The sequence below is a fragment of the Nilaparvata lugens genome, chromosome 1, assembly GCF_014356525.2.
Source record: "Nilaparvata lugens isolate BPH chromosome 1, ASM1435652v1, whole genome shotgun sequence".
Taxonomy (NCBI): Eukaryota; Metazoa; Arthropoda; class Insecta; order Hemiptera; family Delphacidae; genus Nilaparvata; species Nilaparvata lugens.
In genome coordinates, this window is record NC_052504.1 from 45,806,348 (window position 1) to 45,824,411 (window position 18,064).

General features: G+C 33.8%; 3 protein-coding genes across 3 annotated transcripts in view; 2 read left to right on the forward strand and 1 right to left on the reverse strand.

Moving 5' to 3' along the window:
• LOC120352801 (zinc finger protein 878-like) overlaps nucleotides 1-18,064 on the reverse strand; it is a 126,752-nt gene that overhangs the window by 33,466 nt on the left and 75,222 nt on the right. The gene's annotated exons all lie outside the window — the stretch shown is intronic.
• Nucleotides 642-11,538, forward strand: LOC111046037 (inositol oxygenase). Its single transcript, XM_022331522.2, has 7 exons — nucleotides 642-1,438; nucleotides 6,195-6,369; nucleotides 7,124-7,332; nucleotides 8,050-8,186; nucleotides 8,842-8,976; nucleotides 9,578-9,673; nucleotides 10,288-11,538. Exons 1-7 carry the CDS (start codon nucleotides 1,412-1,414, stop codon nucleotides 10,394-10,396), a joined length of 888 nt encoding a protein of 295 aa, XP_022187214.1. The 5' UTR covers nucleotides 642-1,411; the 3' UTR covers nucleotides 10,397-11,538.
• Nucleotides 11,680-18,064, forward strand: part of LOC111046033 — a 28,313-nt gene continuing 21,928 nt past the window's right edge. The window contains exons 1-3 of the mRNA XM_039435042.1: nucleotides 11,680-12,484; nucleotides 13,887-14,072; nucleotides 17,133-17,265. Coding sequence (XP_039290976.1) covers nucleotides 13,889-14,072; nucleotides 17,133-17,265 — 317 coding nt within the window. The 5' untranslated portion in view covers nucleotides 11,680-12,484; nucleotides 13,887-13,888. The remainder of the gene's footprint in view (nucleotides 12,485-13,886; nucleotides 14,073-17,132; nucleotides 17,266-18,064) is intronic.

The following is an 18,064-nucleotide window of genomic DNA, read 5'->3' on the forward strand; positions in this document are numbered from 1 at the left end:
TGTGTACTCTCCATGCACAGTCTCCTCCTTTCTAAGCGCGGTTGCTCTTCTTCATATTTGCCTTCTTCCAAAACCTTGATTGATGTGCCCTGGGCTGGGAAGCTTGCCTTCCTACAATTTATGATAATAGGAAGAGCATTCACGATTCACCAAACTTTCTGGAATGCTGAGGCTTGATCTAACAGCGGAGATTAACAGACAACTCATTTTCCCCCAGATTACTCATGTACAATCCAAACCTCTGAAAAGTGAAATGATTCCAGGTGAATACAGTAAGGTAAATGTGATGAGTAGTGTCTGATTATGGATTCGATCAAGGATAAGTTGCTCAATGGCCAATTAATAGATTGTTACTGTATACCATTACCTTTGATTTTTTTCCTAGCCTAGGCCTATCACCCAGTTTTCTGAGAACTGGGAGGACGCTTCAGGAAACGTAGACAATTAAAATCAGAAAATTCTCAAGTCAGAAATATGTCAATAACACTATTTTAATCCAATTCTGTATTGACCATGAGCAGAAAACGTCAACTAGATCATTATTATGGTATCTATTGTCTTAGCAAGGATCGAATGATAGAGTACGTACGTCATGTAGTAGCCTCCAAACATTCGTTGAGGCAATCAGCATGAAACAGTGTCATAAAGAAAGCCTCCAAAAGAATATTTAGGATGTAGACAACAAGCGTGAACCATAAACGTTGAAAATCGGTCAAAAATAGATCGTCAGTGGTGGGTTTCAAGGAAGGGTGATCGTCATTGTTTAAAAATAAGGTCTGTTTGCCAGGGCTATTTCTAGAGTGCGTTTAGATAGAGAATTTTCATAAAACGTGATTATAAACAAATTGTGTCATAGTTGACGAGTCACGTGAGATGTTGCTCTGTTGGTGCGGTCACGAGGGAAGCGCCTCTTATCTGAATGGAAAAACACTACGGGCTAGATGCGGCATGAACTTTCAGCCGATTGTCTTTTTTAATTGAATAAAATTTATGTAATCGGCCGTTGCCGATAACCCCGGTTGCCAATAACATTAGTCATTAATAGGCCGGGGCACGAGCTGTCATTTCATTAAGATAGGTTATTGCCGAACCCTACTAACGCATGTTTTTGCGTAGGAAAGAAGGGTGACGAGCGACCGACGCCTAGTGTGTCGCTGTCGTCGACTACTTTTCCCCCTCCACCGCACCTGTTTACCACGGCATCGCGTCGTCTGCCGATTAAAGGAAATCGACGCATCGCTCTCCCTATATATGTTGCGGGAAACTCGAGCATTTTCATTCAAGCAACAACTACTTACGGAATTAGGTACCTAAGCAACTCATCAGCCTACTCCACTTGGAGCGCCTGCGCCACCATCATCAAGTGTTTTCAATTGTTTATCTTCTCTCGACCAACTAGTTCTGTGCAATCATGAGGGACCTCACCAAAATGATGATGGTGAGTTGATACTACTTTTACCTTTATACGTATTCATACATGGAATCAATAAAACATTAATAAAGAAACAGAAAATAGGAGAAATATTTTATTGTTGTAATATTTGAAGTACCTTACCAGTATAGAATATTGATTCTCCTTTAAAATTAAACGAGAATACTCACATAGCCATTAACCATTTTGAATTGTATTTTGTTATCTCAGAATCATTTATCCACCTAAATTTTCTTTTCAGAAGTCTCTTCTTTCAATTTTTGTCTTTTTAGATAGTTAAAAGTTGTTTATGAGACATCAAGATCAGAATATTGAACAAAGAATTTAAATTTCTATTGTGGGAAAATAATTATCATTAAGTCCACTAGTGTTTTACGAAATAAGCTTTCTTGTGAAAATAGAAGAATTTATCATTTATCCATGATTTATAATTGAAATTTCCAAGAGCTTCTTTTTTGAGTGAGAAATTCAAGATAGTCCAGTCAATATAGACATAAAAAAGGGGGTGTGCTTGCAATTTATATTGTAGTTCTGATTTTTTAATATATTATTTGGGTACATAAAAGAAGTCCAGAACCAATTTCTCCATGCAAAATTTCCTTGTGCTAGATACAGGGTGGCCCAAAAACCTCGTATTTTCGGCTCATTTTCCAGTTTTCAGCTATTTCTGCCAAATCTCGTAATCGGACAGAAAAATTTACACTCACCTTTTTTCTGTCTTTTTTCACTTATATGAAATTCTGAATAGAATGAGATAATTCGGAACTCTCTATCTCCAATGAGTACTGAGTTATGATTTTTCAAAAATGAGTGAAATTTGAGGAGAAAATCAATTCTGGATGAATTTTAGATTTTGATCAACAATATCTTCCGATTGTTACCATTTAGATGTATAATTCAAAATCCCTCTGGGCGTATTTCCATGTACATCTGACAACAATGCTCCTTGTATTGTGAAAAACACAAAATTTTCAGCTTCAACCATCATCACCATAGTCATCACATTGATATTTCGCACAACGAAATAATTTCATGAGATTATGTTCTATGAGAATCACCCGTTAGATGCACTTCATTTCAGTATTTCCTAGTGGAGAGGCGCGCTTAAGGACACCTCAAGGATAAAAAATTCAAACACTTATAGCTTCTGACACAATGCTCAGATTTCATCGTACTACACTTCATTCTTCTCGGCTCGTCAAGGCGGTCCAAAATCATGCACATTAAGTCAAATTCGAGCGAAAAGTGGAAAATTTATTGTTGAGTGTACTAAAGCCCATATTCCAATACACAAAAAATGGCCAATTTCTATATTCAAAGCTATGTATCTCGGTAACCCCTCATTATAAAAATAATTACTTGATCTTGAAATGTACAATATAATCTCCTCTTTTACCTGCTGTGAACGATCTATGGAAAAATATTTTCGTAGAGTGAGATTTGATTGTTGAAAAAAATCCGGAAATTGTAGATACTTTTATCATATATTAACGGTTTTAGCAGTACTATGGTAGGGAAAAGTTATTCAAGATGGATTGTAGACAGCTGAGCTCGTAGAGGATGAATTTATCTACAATTTGGAATCAATCGAGAGTTTCTATGATGTATCAGACTCGTTTTAGAGACTTGATCAAAAGTAAAATCACGGAAAAAATGTGAAAACTGAAATCACCTTTTTTGAAATCTTCTGTAACTTTCGAATGTTATTGGAAATGGAAGTATTATTTATTGGAGTGGGTAGAGGGGGACAATTTTCACATCCTCACTAGATTTGGAAATTTTATAAGAAGTATTTCAAAAGATATGCAGCTTTGAATATAGAAATTGGCCATTTTTTGTGTATTGGAATATGGGCTTTAGTACACTCAACAATAAATTTTTCACTTTTTGACCGAATTTGACTTATGATGCATGATTTTGGACCGCCTTGACGAGCCGAGAAGAATGAATTGTAGTACGATGAAATCTGAGCATTGTGTCAGAAGTTATAAGTGTTTGAAATTTTGATCCTTGAGGTGTCCTTAAGCGCGCCTGTCCACTAGGAAATACTGAAATGAAGTGCATCTAACGGGTGATTCTCATAGAACATAATCTTATGAACTTATTTCGTTGTGCGAGATATCAATGTGAAGACTATGTAGTTGGTGATGATGGTTGAAGATGAAAATTTGGTGTTTTTCACAATACAAGGAGCATTGTTGTCAGGTGTACATGGAAATCTATATGAGATAGAGCGCTTTACCTGATCTCAGATTGTAGAGCACAAAAATACGCCCAGAGGGATTTTGAATTATACATCTAAATGGTAACAATCGGAAGATATTGTTGATCAAAATCTAAAATTCATCCAGACTTGATTTTCTCCTCAAATTTCACTCATTTTTGAAAAATCATAACTCAGTACTCATTGGAGATAGAGAATTCCGAATGATCTCATTCTATTCAGAATTTCATATTCTAGAAAAAAGGCGAGTGTAAATTTTTTTGACCGATTACGAGATTTGGCAGAAATAGCTGAAAACTGGAAAATGAGCCGAAAATATGAGGTTTTTGGGCTACTCTGTATCTAGCACAAGGAAATTTTGCAAGAATAAATTGGTTCTGGACTTCTCTTATGTACCCAAATAATATATTAAAAAATCAGAACTACAATATAAATTGCATGCACCAATGTATATAGTGACTGGACTAAGAGTTCTTGTTCAAATAATAATTTGTCCCAGGAGATAAAATACTGTTGAATGAAAAAGACTAAGAAGTTGTCAAAAAACCACTGATTCATTGATAATTAGAAAGACCGGTTTCGGTTATTACACCATTGTCAATCTCTGATAAACTAAAACTAAATACAAGAGCAGCAGAATTTATACTAGTAGGCGAGTACTGCTATTGGTCGAGGGCATGAACGCCTGCCATTGGCCTAGCTAGACAGTCTCCTCCCACTCAACGGTGTGACAAATGGCGGCTTAAGCAACAGAATCGCCATGATAATAAAATTACTTTCAGTACAAAATAAGAACCAAGAAAACAAGTGTGAAAGATAATAAAACAAATATGTAAATGGAGAAACTATTGACTAATGTATGCTTACAATTTTATGATAAAACTAAATTCGTAGTGTTGTATTGGTTGAAATGAATCTGGTCATTTAAACTATACTGGGAATTTTCCTTAATTACTCTTGTTATTTCTAAAGCCTCCAAAATATTCAAAGATCTGCCTTTGTTATTAACATGCAGAAACTCAACATTCTCCTTAACTGTGAACTTGTGATTGTTATCAAATGTTCTGCAAAGTTAGATTCCCCATATTTTGTTTATTTCAATCTCTGATGTGTCCTTTAATTCTACTTTTGAAACTTTTACCAGTCTGACCCACATAACAAACATTACAATCATCACATTTAAGTTTGTACACCCCGCTTTTATCCCAAATATCAATTTTGTCTTTACTCCAGCTAAATAGACTATTTAAAATCGGTTTGGTCTTGAAAGCAACATGAAATCCATTCCTCTTCAATTCCCTACCTATGTTATCAGATACAAGGCCTAAATATGGGATTGTTATCCAAGTCTTCTCCTCACAGTTTGAGCCTACAAAGCTAGAATTGATTGAAATTTGTCTATTCATTTTACTCAATAATCTGTTCACCATACTTTCATCATACCCATTTGGGACAGCTATCTGTTTAATTTTAGTGATCTCAATATCAAAATCATGATGGCTCATAGGTATTGTTAGTGCTCTATAGACCATGCTATTGAAAGCAGCAAGTTTGTGAGAAAATTCCCAGTATCGTTTAAATGACCAGATTCATTTCAACCAATACAACACCATACTTTCATCATACCCATTTGTGACAGCTATCTGTTTAATTTTAGTGATCTCAATATCAAAATCATGATGGCTCATAGGTATTGTTAGTGCTCTATAGACCATGCTATTGAAAGCAGCAAGTTTGTGAGAAAATTCTTAGTATAGTTTAAATGACCAGATTCATTTCAACCAATACAACACTACGAATTTAGTTTTATCATAAAATTGTAAGCATACATTAGTCAATAGTTTCTCCATTTACATATTTGTTTTATTATCTTTCACACTTGTTTTCTTGGTTCTTATTTTGTACTGAAAGTAAATTTTATTATCATGGCGATTCTGTTGCTTAAGCCGCCATTTTGTCACACCGTTGAGTGGGAGAGACTGTCTAGCTAGACCAATGGCAGGCGTTCATGCCCTCGACCAATAGCAGTACTCGCCTACTAGTATAAATTCTGCTGCTCTTGTATTTAGTTTTAGTTTATCAGAGATTGACAATGGTGTAATAACCGAAACCGGTCTTTCTAATTATCAATAAATCACAACTTTTTATTATGACACCAATCTTATAAATCTGGTTTTTTGACAACTTCTTAGTCTTTTTCATTCAATATGATATTTTGATTGCTCACACTGTTGGAAGAAAACTAAAAGTTTCAGGCCAGATTTGATCATTAGTCTATTAGAGTTCATTAATCAATGATAATATTGAGAAAATTCCATAGTTCAATGCATCCATTTATAGAACCAACTCAAATTCTACTTAATTAGCAATGACTTTATTATCTCAATAGGAAACTGTTTTTTGTTGTCCCAGGGATTTAATCATAAAGATGACAGCAAATTGAGTAATTAGAGATTAGTATCTCCAGTATCTAAATTTCAATCATGAGAAAAAGTTTACGGTAGCTGAATATAATTTCATCATTTTACTCTATTTCAGAAAAGGCGCGAAATTTTCGATCCCTCAGAGCTTCTGAGGCCCGAGCCAAAATTCGCTGACAAGCCAATTTCAGAGTTCAGGGACTACAGCATCAACGAGAATGATCCGATGAAGGAGAGAGTGAGGCAGACCTATTTGCAGATGCATACTCATCAAACTGTCGGATTCGTTCAGGGTCAGTAACTCCAATAATATTGTTGATAACAATCATATATTTGAATAAATAAATCACATAATTCTCAATTAATATTTTTTAGAATGAAATCATTCACGTTAAATATTCAATTCGACTCGGGAAAATAACGTAAGGTTCTTTACTGTGGAAATAGGGATACTGTACTAGGGGTTCTTTGGAGAATTGATTTCATAATTTACTCAAAATATTAGTGAATCAGTGAATTTTTTTATTCTGTATTTCTAGTATTTCAATTCAAAAAATGGGAAGGAATTAAAAAAAATTATTCCGTTTTTTATTAAACTGGTTCCTACCATCTCAAAAAAATAATTGTAAAATATTTTAAAAAAGCTATTATAGCCTACCATGCACTATAGAACTTCTATATATTGTCTCTACGATTTATATTGCTCTGTTGACACAACACACTTAATTTTGATAGATAGAAGTTTTTGTTATTTAGGATAATCCTGAAACATTTCGGGGAAGGGAGTATAGAGTGTATGAAATTGGTATGAGAAAAACAAGTTTTCATCCAATGAATGTATGCATTGGGTTAAAAGAGTTACAAATGTGTTTCTCCTACCTTTATCATTGTAAAACAAAACTCAATATCTCTGCATAACAAATCTTGATACCTCAATATTGTAGAAAAAACCTTGATATCTCACTTGCAGAAATATAAAAATTTCAAATTCTGTATAAATCTCATCGTCGACAAATGCAACATATTTATTTCGGTTTCGACTTGCAGGAAGAATGGACAGATGGCTGAAGTTTGACACGTTCGAAGCGACCATAATGGAGGCTCTGTTCAAGCTGAATGATCTAGTGGATGAGAGTGACCCTGACGTGGACATCCCCAATGTGGTGCATGCCTTCCAGACAGCCGAGCGAATTAGGGCAGAGCACCCTGACGACGACTGGTTCCACCTCACAGGACTCATCCATGATCTCGGCAAGGTAATCAATTGTTCTTAATCATCTCAAATTTACATTGGAAAAGATAATGTATTGGTTTTTTAATATTTTTCAATTAGAGGCTTTTTATTAAAAAAAATAGAACAAGGCTTTTTTGAGGTTTTTTATTTAATCTCAGGAGGTCTCAACCCTCAGATATTTCTGTAATGGTGTATTTTAAATTATACATTGAAAAGAGAATATAAGCTGTGCACTAGGTCTGCTGTCAGATTCATATATTCCAAAAAATTGTAACTCATACCGCGAGTTATGAGTAAAAATAACTTTATAAATAATACATATTAAATATTAATATTAGTTATATTTTGTGTGAATTCAAAATACTTATTCCAAATATGTAAAATTGCACTATAATAAAATAAAAACATAATTCACATTTTCATAAGCATTAGGCCTTCTAATTTTGTATAAATTGAACCAATAAAAATATAGAAAAGCATAAGCAACAAGACAAGTTATTGTGTTTTTTATCATATATATTTTTAGCCGAACATCTTAAATAGATTTCCAGGAACACAAAATAATAGAGATTGAATAATGAATTTAACCATTACTTAATCATGATAGACATTGAATCGTAAATATACTTTTATGATAGTGTGCGGTATATCTGTACATGGATAAATTCCGTTGATATGTTTTGTTAGTTGTTATTATTTTAAGTGAATATTGAATTTGTATGTTTTTGGTTTGCTGCAGGTGTTGGCATTCTACGACGAGCCACAGTGGGCCGTGGTGGGAGACACATTCCCGGTCGGCTGCGCCTGGGCTGACAGCATTGTGTACAGGGACACCAGTTTCCAGGCCAATCCCGACAGATTCAATCCCAAATACAAGTGAGTAGGCTATCAAGTGTCACTTCTAATGAACATTATCATAACAGACTTTCATTGAATATTGCATGTGTTTTCCTATGACTGTGTATGATGCCATCATGAGTTTAAGCTTGTGTGACGAAAGGCTGCATAGGCCTACTGTCAGTCTTAAGACCAGAATGATGAATAGCCTATAATACGTGAGTAGATTTAAAGTTTTGGGATATTGGATTCCCGTTTACAGCATTCACGGTGCAATTCAAACCAAATTGATCTTGGCTGAGTGGAATGCATGCATTGAATACTTGATTGATCGAAATGAATCTATATATACAATTAGCTTGGTTTCTTCAGCTTATCTCTCAGTCTTTGTTTAAAGGTAGGTTGGAGATAGATTATGAATTATTCAACAAACAATTTAACCTGCAGAGAAAAAACAGTCAAAATTTCACTCTAAACTTATTTATTTCTGGATATCTCCATGAAAGTTCTAAAGTAGGCCTATGTAAAAACTATCTAGCTCATGAGTAATAACAGTACGGTATATAAATCTGAATGTCTACCAACATCTATGTAAAATATCTAGGTATTTTGTTAAATCTCTTCCAGATTTCTATATAAATTTAGAGGCGAGTATTATTGATAACTAATTTTGTTTTGTTTTTCACATTTTCAGCTCCAAGTACGGAGTTTACAAACCTAACTGTGGCCTGAATAGCGTTATGATGTCTTGGGGACATGACGAGTACATGTACAGATTCCTCAAGTACAACAACACAAGGCTACCTGAGGTCGCTCTCTACATGATCAGGTAGGTTCATTTAAGTCATTCGATAAAAAAGACAAAGTACCGTAATCACTTTTCTTCTAAGGGCTACTGATACTATTGGAACATAATGTGTATTATGGAATGTAAAAAAATAATAATAAAAGTTACTTGATAAATTTTATTGTGTTTCAAAGACGAAGAAATATACAATCGATTATTCACTGAGTTGATTGCTTCAAACTATACATTAACATTCCTTCTCAACTAATTTTTGCTAGACAAAGAATTAAATTATTTCTCAGGACTTTTCCAAAGTAATAGGCCTACATCTGAGTCTTCGATTGAACGAGTTTAACTTCTGATTCGAGACACGTATCAAATGATACATCTTTATTTTTAATTATATCAATTTAAAAGAATAGAAATCTTCCACTGCAATAGTGTGATGGACTTCCAATACACTGAGGAATGAGCCTCTATTACACAATTTGCTTCTCAATAATTCTCAAGTTCAATAATTTTGCTTCATTTTCCCAGGTCTCGACATAGAAATGCATTGTTTTTTTTAGAAATTATTTTACTTATTTGTTCGTAGGATATGTATGTGATAGGATGTATAATTTTAATTTGTTTGCCTTTTCAGATTCCACTCATTCTACCCATGGCACTCAGGTGGAAGTTACGATTACCTCTGCTCGGAGAAGGACTTGGAAATGAAGAAGTGGGTTTTGGAGTTCAAGTGAGTACATTCTCTCTGTTCATTGATATATTATTGCTATTTAATCTAGGAAATTAATGATGAGAAATGAAAAATAGAAAAAAGTATGATGACTGTATTGAAAATTTAGGTGTGTAGGAGTATCGGTAGGACATTGAAGAAAATGCCAGTAGTTCTCATGGATCGCCGTTTGCATTGAACAATGTTCAGGAGAATCGAACAGAAAATGATATTTATGTGATGATTTTGTGAAAAATTAATGATGATTGTCGAACAGGAAATTTAGTCGATTAGAAAAATGGGTGTGACTGTCCAGATCAAAATCGAAATTACAACTGATTACTTGTCCAAAATTCAAATAGGTACGGTACTAATTTGTTCTTGTTTGATGGATTATGATATTCGCTTTCAATTATTGATAAATGATTAAGAAATTCACAAGTTATAAAGTTTTTCAAATAAAATACCTTAGGTAGGTCTACTCAAGTGGAGATGTTCAATTTTAATTCACTGTAATCTAGCTACAGGAATTTATTATTACAATCAGCTCGAATTCTTCATGAAAGTGATTCCAAACCTTTATGTATAATATATTACAACACAAATAAACTGACTATCGTAATTTGTTTCCACAGCAAATACGACCTCTACACGAAGAGCACAAAATTGCCAGACATCGAGTCACTGATTCCCTATTACCAGGGCCTGATTGATAAGTACATTCCTGGTGAGCTGAAGTGGTGAAATACCCTCTTTGTTAAGACCCTAGTAGCTCAACACTGAAGCTCTTCCTATTTGTATCAAATCGATCACTCAGCATATATATGTTTCGCAACATATAGTGATTATTTTTGCTTATAGCAAATGTATTCTTAAAGTATTATAATGGGAAAGTTTTCCATTAGTAACAACTACAAGCTTTGCTGTTTATTATACTACTAAAGCCACGTTTACACCATACTGGTCAGCAATAAAATAAAGTTGACGAATGGTTTTCTTCAAAAAAGTTGTGAATTTCTCTGTAGAAAACAAGTTAATGCTGCTGTGCTATTCAAGAAATTGGCTACAAATTGCCGGAGTTTGTTGAAATCTCAGCTAATAGCTGTGGTTTAAGCGTGGCTCAAGTGTATAATTCCTATTTAATAAATTATATACTACTGTATGATATCAGATTAGTTTATGATAATTTATTATTTATAGGCTACCTAAAAACGATTAGAAAATCGTTCTATTCAATAACATTATTTTCACTTGTAAATGTAACAGATTACTAGTGGAAGTGTATTCACATATGAATGTAAACATAATATTATTCTCTTAGAATAGAATTTAACCTACTTACAATCTATAAGCTATTATGCCAATATTATTATGTATGTTATTTGCACAGTGATTTTCTACTCGCCTATTGTTATCAAACTGGAAATTTTATTTCTATTAAGTTATTATTTGAAAATGATTCAATATTGTTTGAAACAGATATTCTTATTAAAAATGTGATTCATCTTCGCATTATGTATTGTACCAAGTATTGAAAAGTTTGATATTGCACAGTTGAAGTAATTCATTATGATTCATGAATGAATTATTTCAGCTTCGGGAAATTCTCCTAAAAACTTGTTATAAATTGAATATATTTGTATAGAGATGGAATGATTTTTTCATTATTGACTCGTGCAAGTTACAAAGACCCTGAGCTGTCATTCTGCACGTTGAAAGCCTTATTATTATTATTAGCCTTTATTATTTTTATTATTATTAGCATTATGCAGTTGATAATTTGAATAACAATAATTTATGTAGACAGACATTTCTGTCATAGAATAGCTTATAATTTTTTATATTGTGAATGCTATTTTTATAATAAAAAATATCTGAATATACAATAATGCACATTTCCTTTGAAAAACCTCATAACCAAACAATTTGTAAACATGTGATCAACTGACATTGACCCACATTCTCCTAAAAATAGTGAAAGAGAGCAGATTGGAGAGAGTTACAGCCTTTTCATTAAGCACAGAAAATTGTAAAATGATTCAGATAAGTTGTTGGAGAAGAGTTGCACCAAATTGAAAAAGAAAAACATTGATACTGGTTCTTATGAAATGAAAAGTTGAAGCTTCTATAGGTAGCAATTTTCAATTATGCTATTGCTCTTGAATGATATCAACTTCCATTTTATTATGGTACTATACCGTGGTATAACCATCCCTTCTTTTTCATCAGGCCTAGAAGGCTGGAAAAGTTGATAACTAGAAGCCAGCTTATTAAATTGAAAGTCATAAGGGTTGTAAAAGCATATCATCAACTAGGCCCACCCGTTGATTTCAAAGTTTTTATTTCTAGTCATGTAATAATGAAAGTATTTTTTCTTCCATGCTTCTAGTTAGTTAGCATAGATTGGAATCGATCCAGGAAAAAGTTTTTTTTATCAGGAAACTGTATAAGAAACTGGAAGATACGTTATTTTGAGTGCCTTTAATAGAAGAAAATCATATGTTCAGAATACATTAATTATTAAACTGTTCAATACAAGCTGATCAAACTTCTGACTCGCGGCAATTTTCTCTGCACCAAATTTCAAAACACATTATTTTTGAGGTTTTTGGTCACACATTTGAAAAAATAAATGTAAACAAGGTATGACATTTTTTCTATATCAAAGAAGAAGGCAGTCAACATTTATAATTTTTGTAAAATTTAGTAAAAATCAAAAAGTTTACGATCGTGAATATTAAAAAAAAATCCTTTATGCAAAACATATTAATTACAATTGCACAGAAATGTAAATAATTGAAGTTTACCCTTCTTGCATATTTTTGTTCCAAGGTACGTTTTTAGAACTCCATTCTGCAGTTGTTCAAATACAATAGATTAACTTTGAATTTTAATTTAAGGCAGTTACATAAAAATAGATAATATATTTATTCATGAATAAAAAAGATAAACAGATCTTTTAACTAAATCCTATAGTATTACGGTGCACAATATTCAACAAATTTAGTTTTTACGATTCTTAATTTTATGATTTTTATTTGATAATTCTTTATCAGTATACTAAATATAGCCTACTATAACTAGTTTATTTAGTAGTATTTTTCAGATTTATATATTGTAATCTTTTTTATTGGCACATCAACTGAAAAATTAATTGCTAACTCAGGCTAGCTAACTGATAAACTGCTCATAGCTAGCATAAGAAATTAAGCTATGAGATGATTATGTTGAGGCAAACGATCATCTCTTTTATCTTGAAAGCCTACATTGGAGATTAGCAGAGCTGCCGATTGTTGAATAAACTTGATAAAGGCCATAGCTTACAGAATCAATTACAAAATTGAATAGATTTTGGTTTTATCTACACTGTATTTTACTGAACCTATTAGCCGAAGAATAAAACACTTGGGTAAACCATTTTTTTAAATAGTAATAATGGCTTGACAGTAAGTTTTCTGCCTCTCATTTTTTCACTCTTCTTTTTTACATCATACTTCATTTTTCCATATCTCTCATTTCAATCTTTTCCATCTTTTACATAATTATATTGTCATGTTTGTCATTATGTTTACTTATTATGAACTTTTTAGATTGCTACTGTTTCCTGCACACATTCATTTTGCTCATGCATAGAAAAAAATGTTTATTATTTTTATTTGAAATGTATTTGGTTTGTAACATGAAATAAATAATGAATGAATGAGTAAATTAGCGTAAGTTACTTGAAATAAATATTGAATATGATATATTAAGATTTGTTAAATGCCTGCTTAAAGTTAATAATAGTCTAATAAAAACTGTTTTAATTTGTTAATATTTATCAATTACTGTATTCATCTATAAACCTCTTCAATAATAATATATGATGTTTATAAGATATCCATAAGAATTTTTTTTCATTGCGAAAGATGCCTAAATGACCTTTTAGCTTGTGGATGGGTAATGGAAAGTGCTTTGGTGATTTAATCATCAAATGATCAAATTAATGTCTATGCCTACAGCGAGATTTGAACTTACTACTAGGTAGCGCTAGCAGACTATAAAGGGTGCAACGCCTAAGTAGTATCGGCTATCCTGGCCGGCAATAGTTTTTATGTTTTATTATGATCATATTAAATGATAATTTCGTCGTGACTTGAAATATTCAAAACTCTCTTACGAATTTCAACAGAAAAATAAATGCGGTGCTTTTATTGTTGCCAATGGCTTGCTTATATGTTGATCAACTTTTCAGTAATGGCAAATAAATACATGGATGAAAGAAAGTACCTTCAGAATGGTGGCAAGTATGACTGCCAACAGGCTTCAAGAGGATACAGGCAGAGTCAAGATACAAGTAGACTCACTGTGAAACAGAGAACGAGCCAAAAGTCTTCAGGTGACATCCCTTGCCCTTCACCAAATCACGGCAAAGAGCACGGTGAGTTGATTTGATCACGATCCCCTCCCCTCGCCTACTAATCACATCACCTAACCAACATTTTCAAATAAATGAGAGAATAAGGTTCAAAAGTATATAATAAAGATCAGAAAATAATGATAGTTTCCAATAAAATAGAATAATAATTTCTTCTAGATTGACATTTTTTTATAACTTTATGCAAGACTAATTTTGCACAGAAAACAAATAATTATTGCAGTATTAATGCAAAGAGATAATTTATTTCTATTTTGGATTAGAGCAATGCTGAGTGGATAAATCTAGATACTTGATCTCTTACGTGTTTCTACCCAGAGAAAGTAGTATCATAGAGAAAATATATAGAATAAAAAGATGTCCCAGGTATAGGTCGTTCCAAATTGCATAAGATTTTTTTGTTTATTACACTATTACTGTTATGACCGGGTGAGATTGTAAGAACGGCAGTGTGAGATTATCAGTGTTTCATAGCTTCTCAAAAAAGAACTACAGTAGAACATCGATAATTCGGATCTCTATAATTTGTAATTCTCTATAATTCGTAGTGTATGTGGTGAGAGGAAACTTGGAAAGTTTAAAAAGAGGACAAGGTGGTTGTCAGAAGAAGTGAAGAGAAGAAAAAGCATATGAGAAATATATGATCCCTAAGAGGCAGCAAGATTTCAGAACGTATGTGGAGACATGGAATGATGCTGAAAGAAGTGTTGGATTGGCAAAGATACAGGCTTGGGAAGAGTTTTATATAGATCTACAGGATCAGCATCGACAGGATAATGGCCGAGCCTCCTGGAAAACAGAAAACACCTGAGAGGAAAGTTTGGAAAGAAGCTAAGAACAATAGTGAATGAAGATGGGATACTGGTGTCACAGATGGATGAAGTATTGGAGAGATGGAGAAGATTCGATGAAGTTAAATTCCGGGAGAATAATGAGCATATGGATGAAAAAATGATCAGAATGAAGATGCCTATGCTGAACGAAATTGAGGGGATTACATCAGACATTACCAGAGATGAAGCTGAAAAATCTTTAAAGAAAATGAAGGTCGGTAAGGCAGCAGGGGGCGATGGAATTGCTCCAGAATTGATGAAATAATGGAGAGGGGATATACTGACAGGAAAACTGCTGATCTTGTTGAATTTAATATGGCAGCATGAAAGAGCTCCTTCACAATGGAAGGAAAAAATTACCATTCCTCTCCAAAAAAAGGCTGCACTCCAGACTGTGAAAACTATATGTAACTAGCTGTATGTTTGCCCCAGCTGGGTATGAAGCTTTACACAGTCATTCTGGAGAAACACTTATATGTTTAAACACTTATGAGCAGGGTGGTGGAACAGGATATGGAAGAGGAACAAGCAGCGTTCAGACCAGGTGGGCAGACCCAGAAGCATATTTCCTCTCTCCGAAATATATGCTCGAAATTCATTGAGAGAGGGAAGAATGTTTACTTGGCTTTTCTGGATCTGAGGGCTGAATTCGACACAATTCCAAGGAAGTGGATATGGAAGGTATTGAGTAATAGACGAGTACCTTCCAAACTTGTGAAAGCCATCAGAAGTGTAAATGAAGGAATGTCAGCCAAAGTACGAATTGGAGGAGATGTATCAAGAGCATTTCAAATGAAAAAGGGTGTGAAACAGGGAGACAGCCTCAGTCCTCTTCTATTCATCTTAGTGATGGATGATATACACAAGATATGCAGGAGGACACAGAACATGGTAGTAGGATATTGGAATATGAGGCCAATTGGTACAAGAGCCCTCCTATATGCTGACGATATTGTCCTGATCTCTGAGTCTTTAGAAAAACTCCAACAAGCTGTGACGGAATGGTCAGAAGAACTAAAAGGAGAAGGAATGGTAAGGAAGAGCAAAGTGATGGTGGTCTCAAAGGTAGGAGGAGAGAATGTGGAAATTAGGGTTGACGGAGAGGTGCTTGACCAGGTGTCGAAATATGAGTATTTGGGTGCATGGTTCTCAGAGGATTGAAAAATGGATGTTGAGGTGCTGAACAGGGTAAGGGAAGGTTTACTGGCTTACTATTCCGTCAGACTGTATATTTGGTAAAAAAGAGATCAGTATAAGAGGATAAAGAACTAGGTATACAGATCAATAATTCAACCAATCTTACTGTACGGGAGTGAAAGCTGGCCCATGAGATCATGCCATGAAAATAAAATAAGAATGGAGGAAATAAAATGTCATAGAAAAACATTGGGGGAGACAAAAAGGGATAGAATCCGAAACACCAGAATAAGAGAGGAAGTTGGCATGAGAGATGTAAGTGAGAGGATTGAAATGAGGCAGCTTAAATGGTAGTATGGACATATACAGCGGATGGATGACAGTAGAAAAGCGAAACAGTAAGTGAACTTGAGAGTGCAGGGAAGGAAAACTGTAGGACGACCGAGGTACTCATATGAGGACAGAATTTGGGAGATTGGGAGGAGGAGAGGGCGATGAGAAGGATGGCGATGGACAGACGGGTATGGAAGAACTGGGTCCAGGCTACCCCAACACTACAAAGGAATAGATAGTGGGGGAGACAGAGACGAAGAAGAAGAAGACAGTAGGATAGTTATACGGAATAATTGTTGATTTAAATATAAGGCTAATTATAATATTATTAAGACATGTTAAAGCTCCAAAACTTAATTGCAGTTTAATTGCTGAATGACTGCGTTAATGACAGTAGCAAAAGAAAACGTTTACATGAAAGGGTATAAAGTTGATGGACCAATGAAACTTATTGGTTTTATTCAACATTTCTTGTTTTCAAGTTTTTTCACTGAAAACTGGACTCAAATTCAAGAGTAAATGGAACCATAGAGTGAAGAAAACGAATTGGGTTTTCTGTATCATTGAATGAATTCATTCAATATGCTAATAAATAAGCATACATTTTTTCTGGACTTATACGGTACTCTCGTAGTTTTTATAAGTGGAAATATTATCTGCTGTAATTTATTTTATAAATAGAGTTACTCCTGTAACTCTAAAATAAATTGTATGGGATTCTTCTCGAATCATTTTTTTTAAACATATCTGTTCCTAGCAGAGTCCAACCAAGAGAATGATAAACAATGTGAATACCTGAAGTACCCTTTACCACAACCTAGAGCACAACCAAGAGGCAAACCCTCAGCAGCAGCAAACTCTCATCAATGCCAAGTGATGGTCAACACTCCAAGGTATTGTAATCATTCCAAAGTCATGACTTTATATCATTACTGTCAATAGTCTAAAAATAAATATTACAGAAAACTTTTGAATCTCTTATATCACTGGTTTGAAATGAATAGATTATCTATATTATATTAAAGATCAAATCAGAACATGAAGTACACATTTTCTTAGAATAAATGTGAAAATATTTGAGAACTAGAAGATTTAATTCCAATTTCTGAGTAGAGACATATTATATGTTCTGTCTTTTGAGTATTTTCATACATGGTGCCTACAATACTGTAATATAGTATCACCGTGATTTGTGGTGTTGTAGGCTACAATAATATATAGTAACCAAACATTGCATATATTATTGCAACTTCAAATATTTTCCAAAAAGTCTATTGGAGGGCAACTATCTACAAATTTTGTTCAACTAGAAATTCCACTTGTCTCCCCTACAGTATATTTCGAAAGCCTTCAACTTCAATTATGCGTGATAAGATAGAATAGGAATTGGGTATCAAAAACAGGTTTGGATAGCACTTTATAGGCCTCGGTTTTAAATTATTTTAAACTAGCCGACAAGCCCGCTTTGCTCGTCTTATCCGTCCAGCCAGGGGCCCAACCCCCTGGACCCCCAGCTGAATCATCCAGAAATAAAAAACAGCAGACTCGCTTTTTTTGCTTCCTGCCATCAAATAGTAAAATACAGACTTTCAGGTACGATTCAATCACCAGTTGACTGAAAGAACACAGAAAAATGTTGGAAAACGCCGATTTTTTGGTCGTTTCACTAACAAGCTTTCGAAGCTCTCTCTA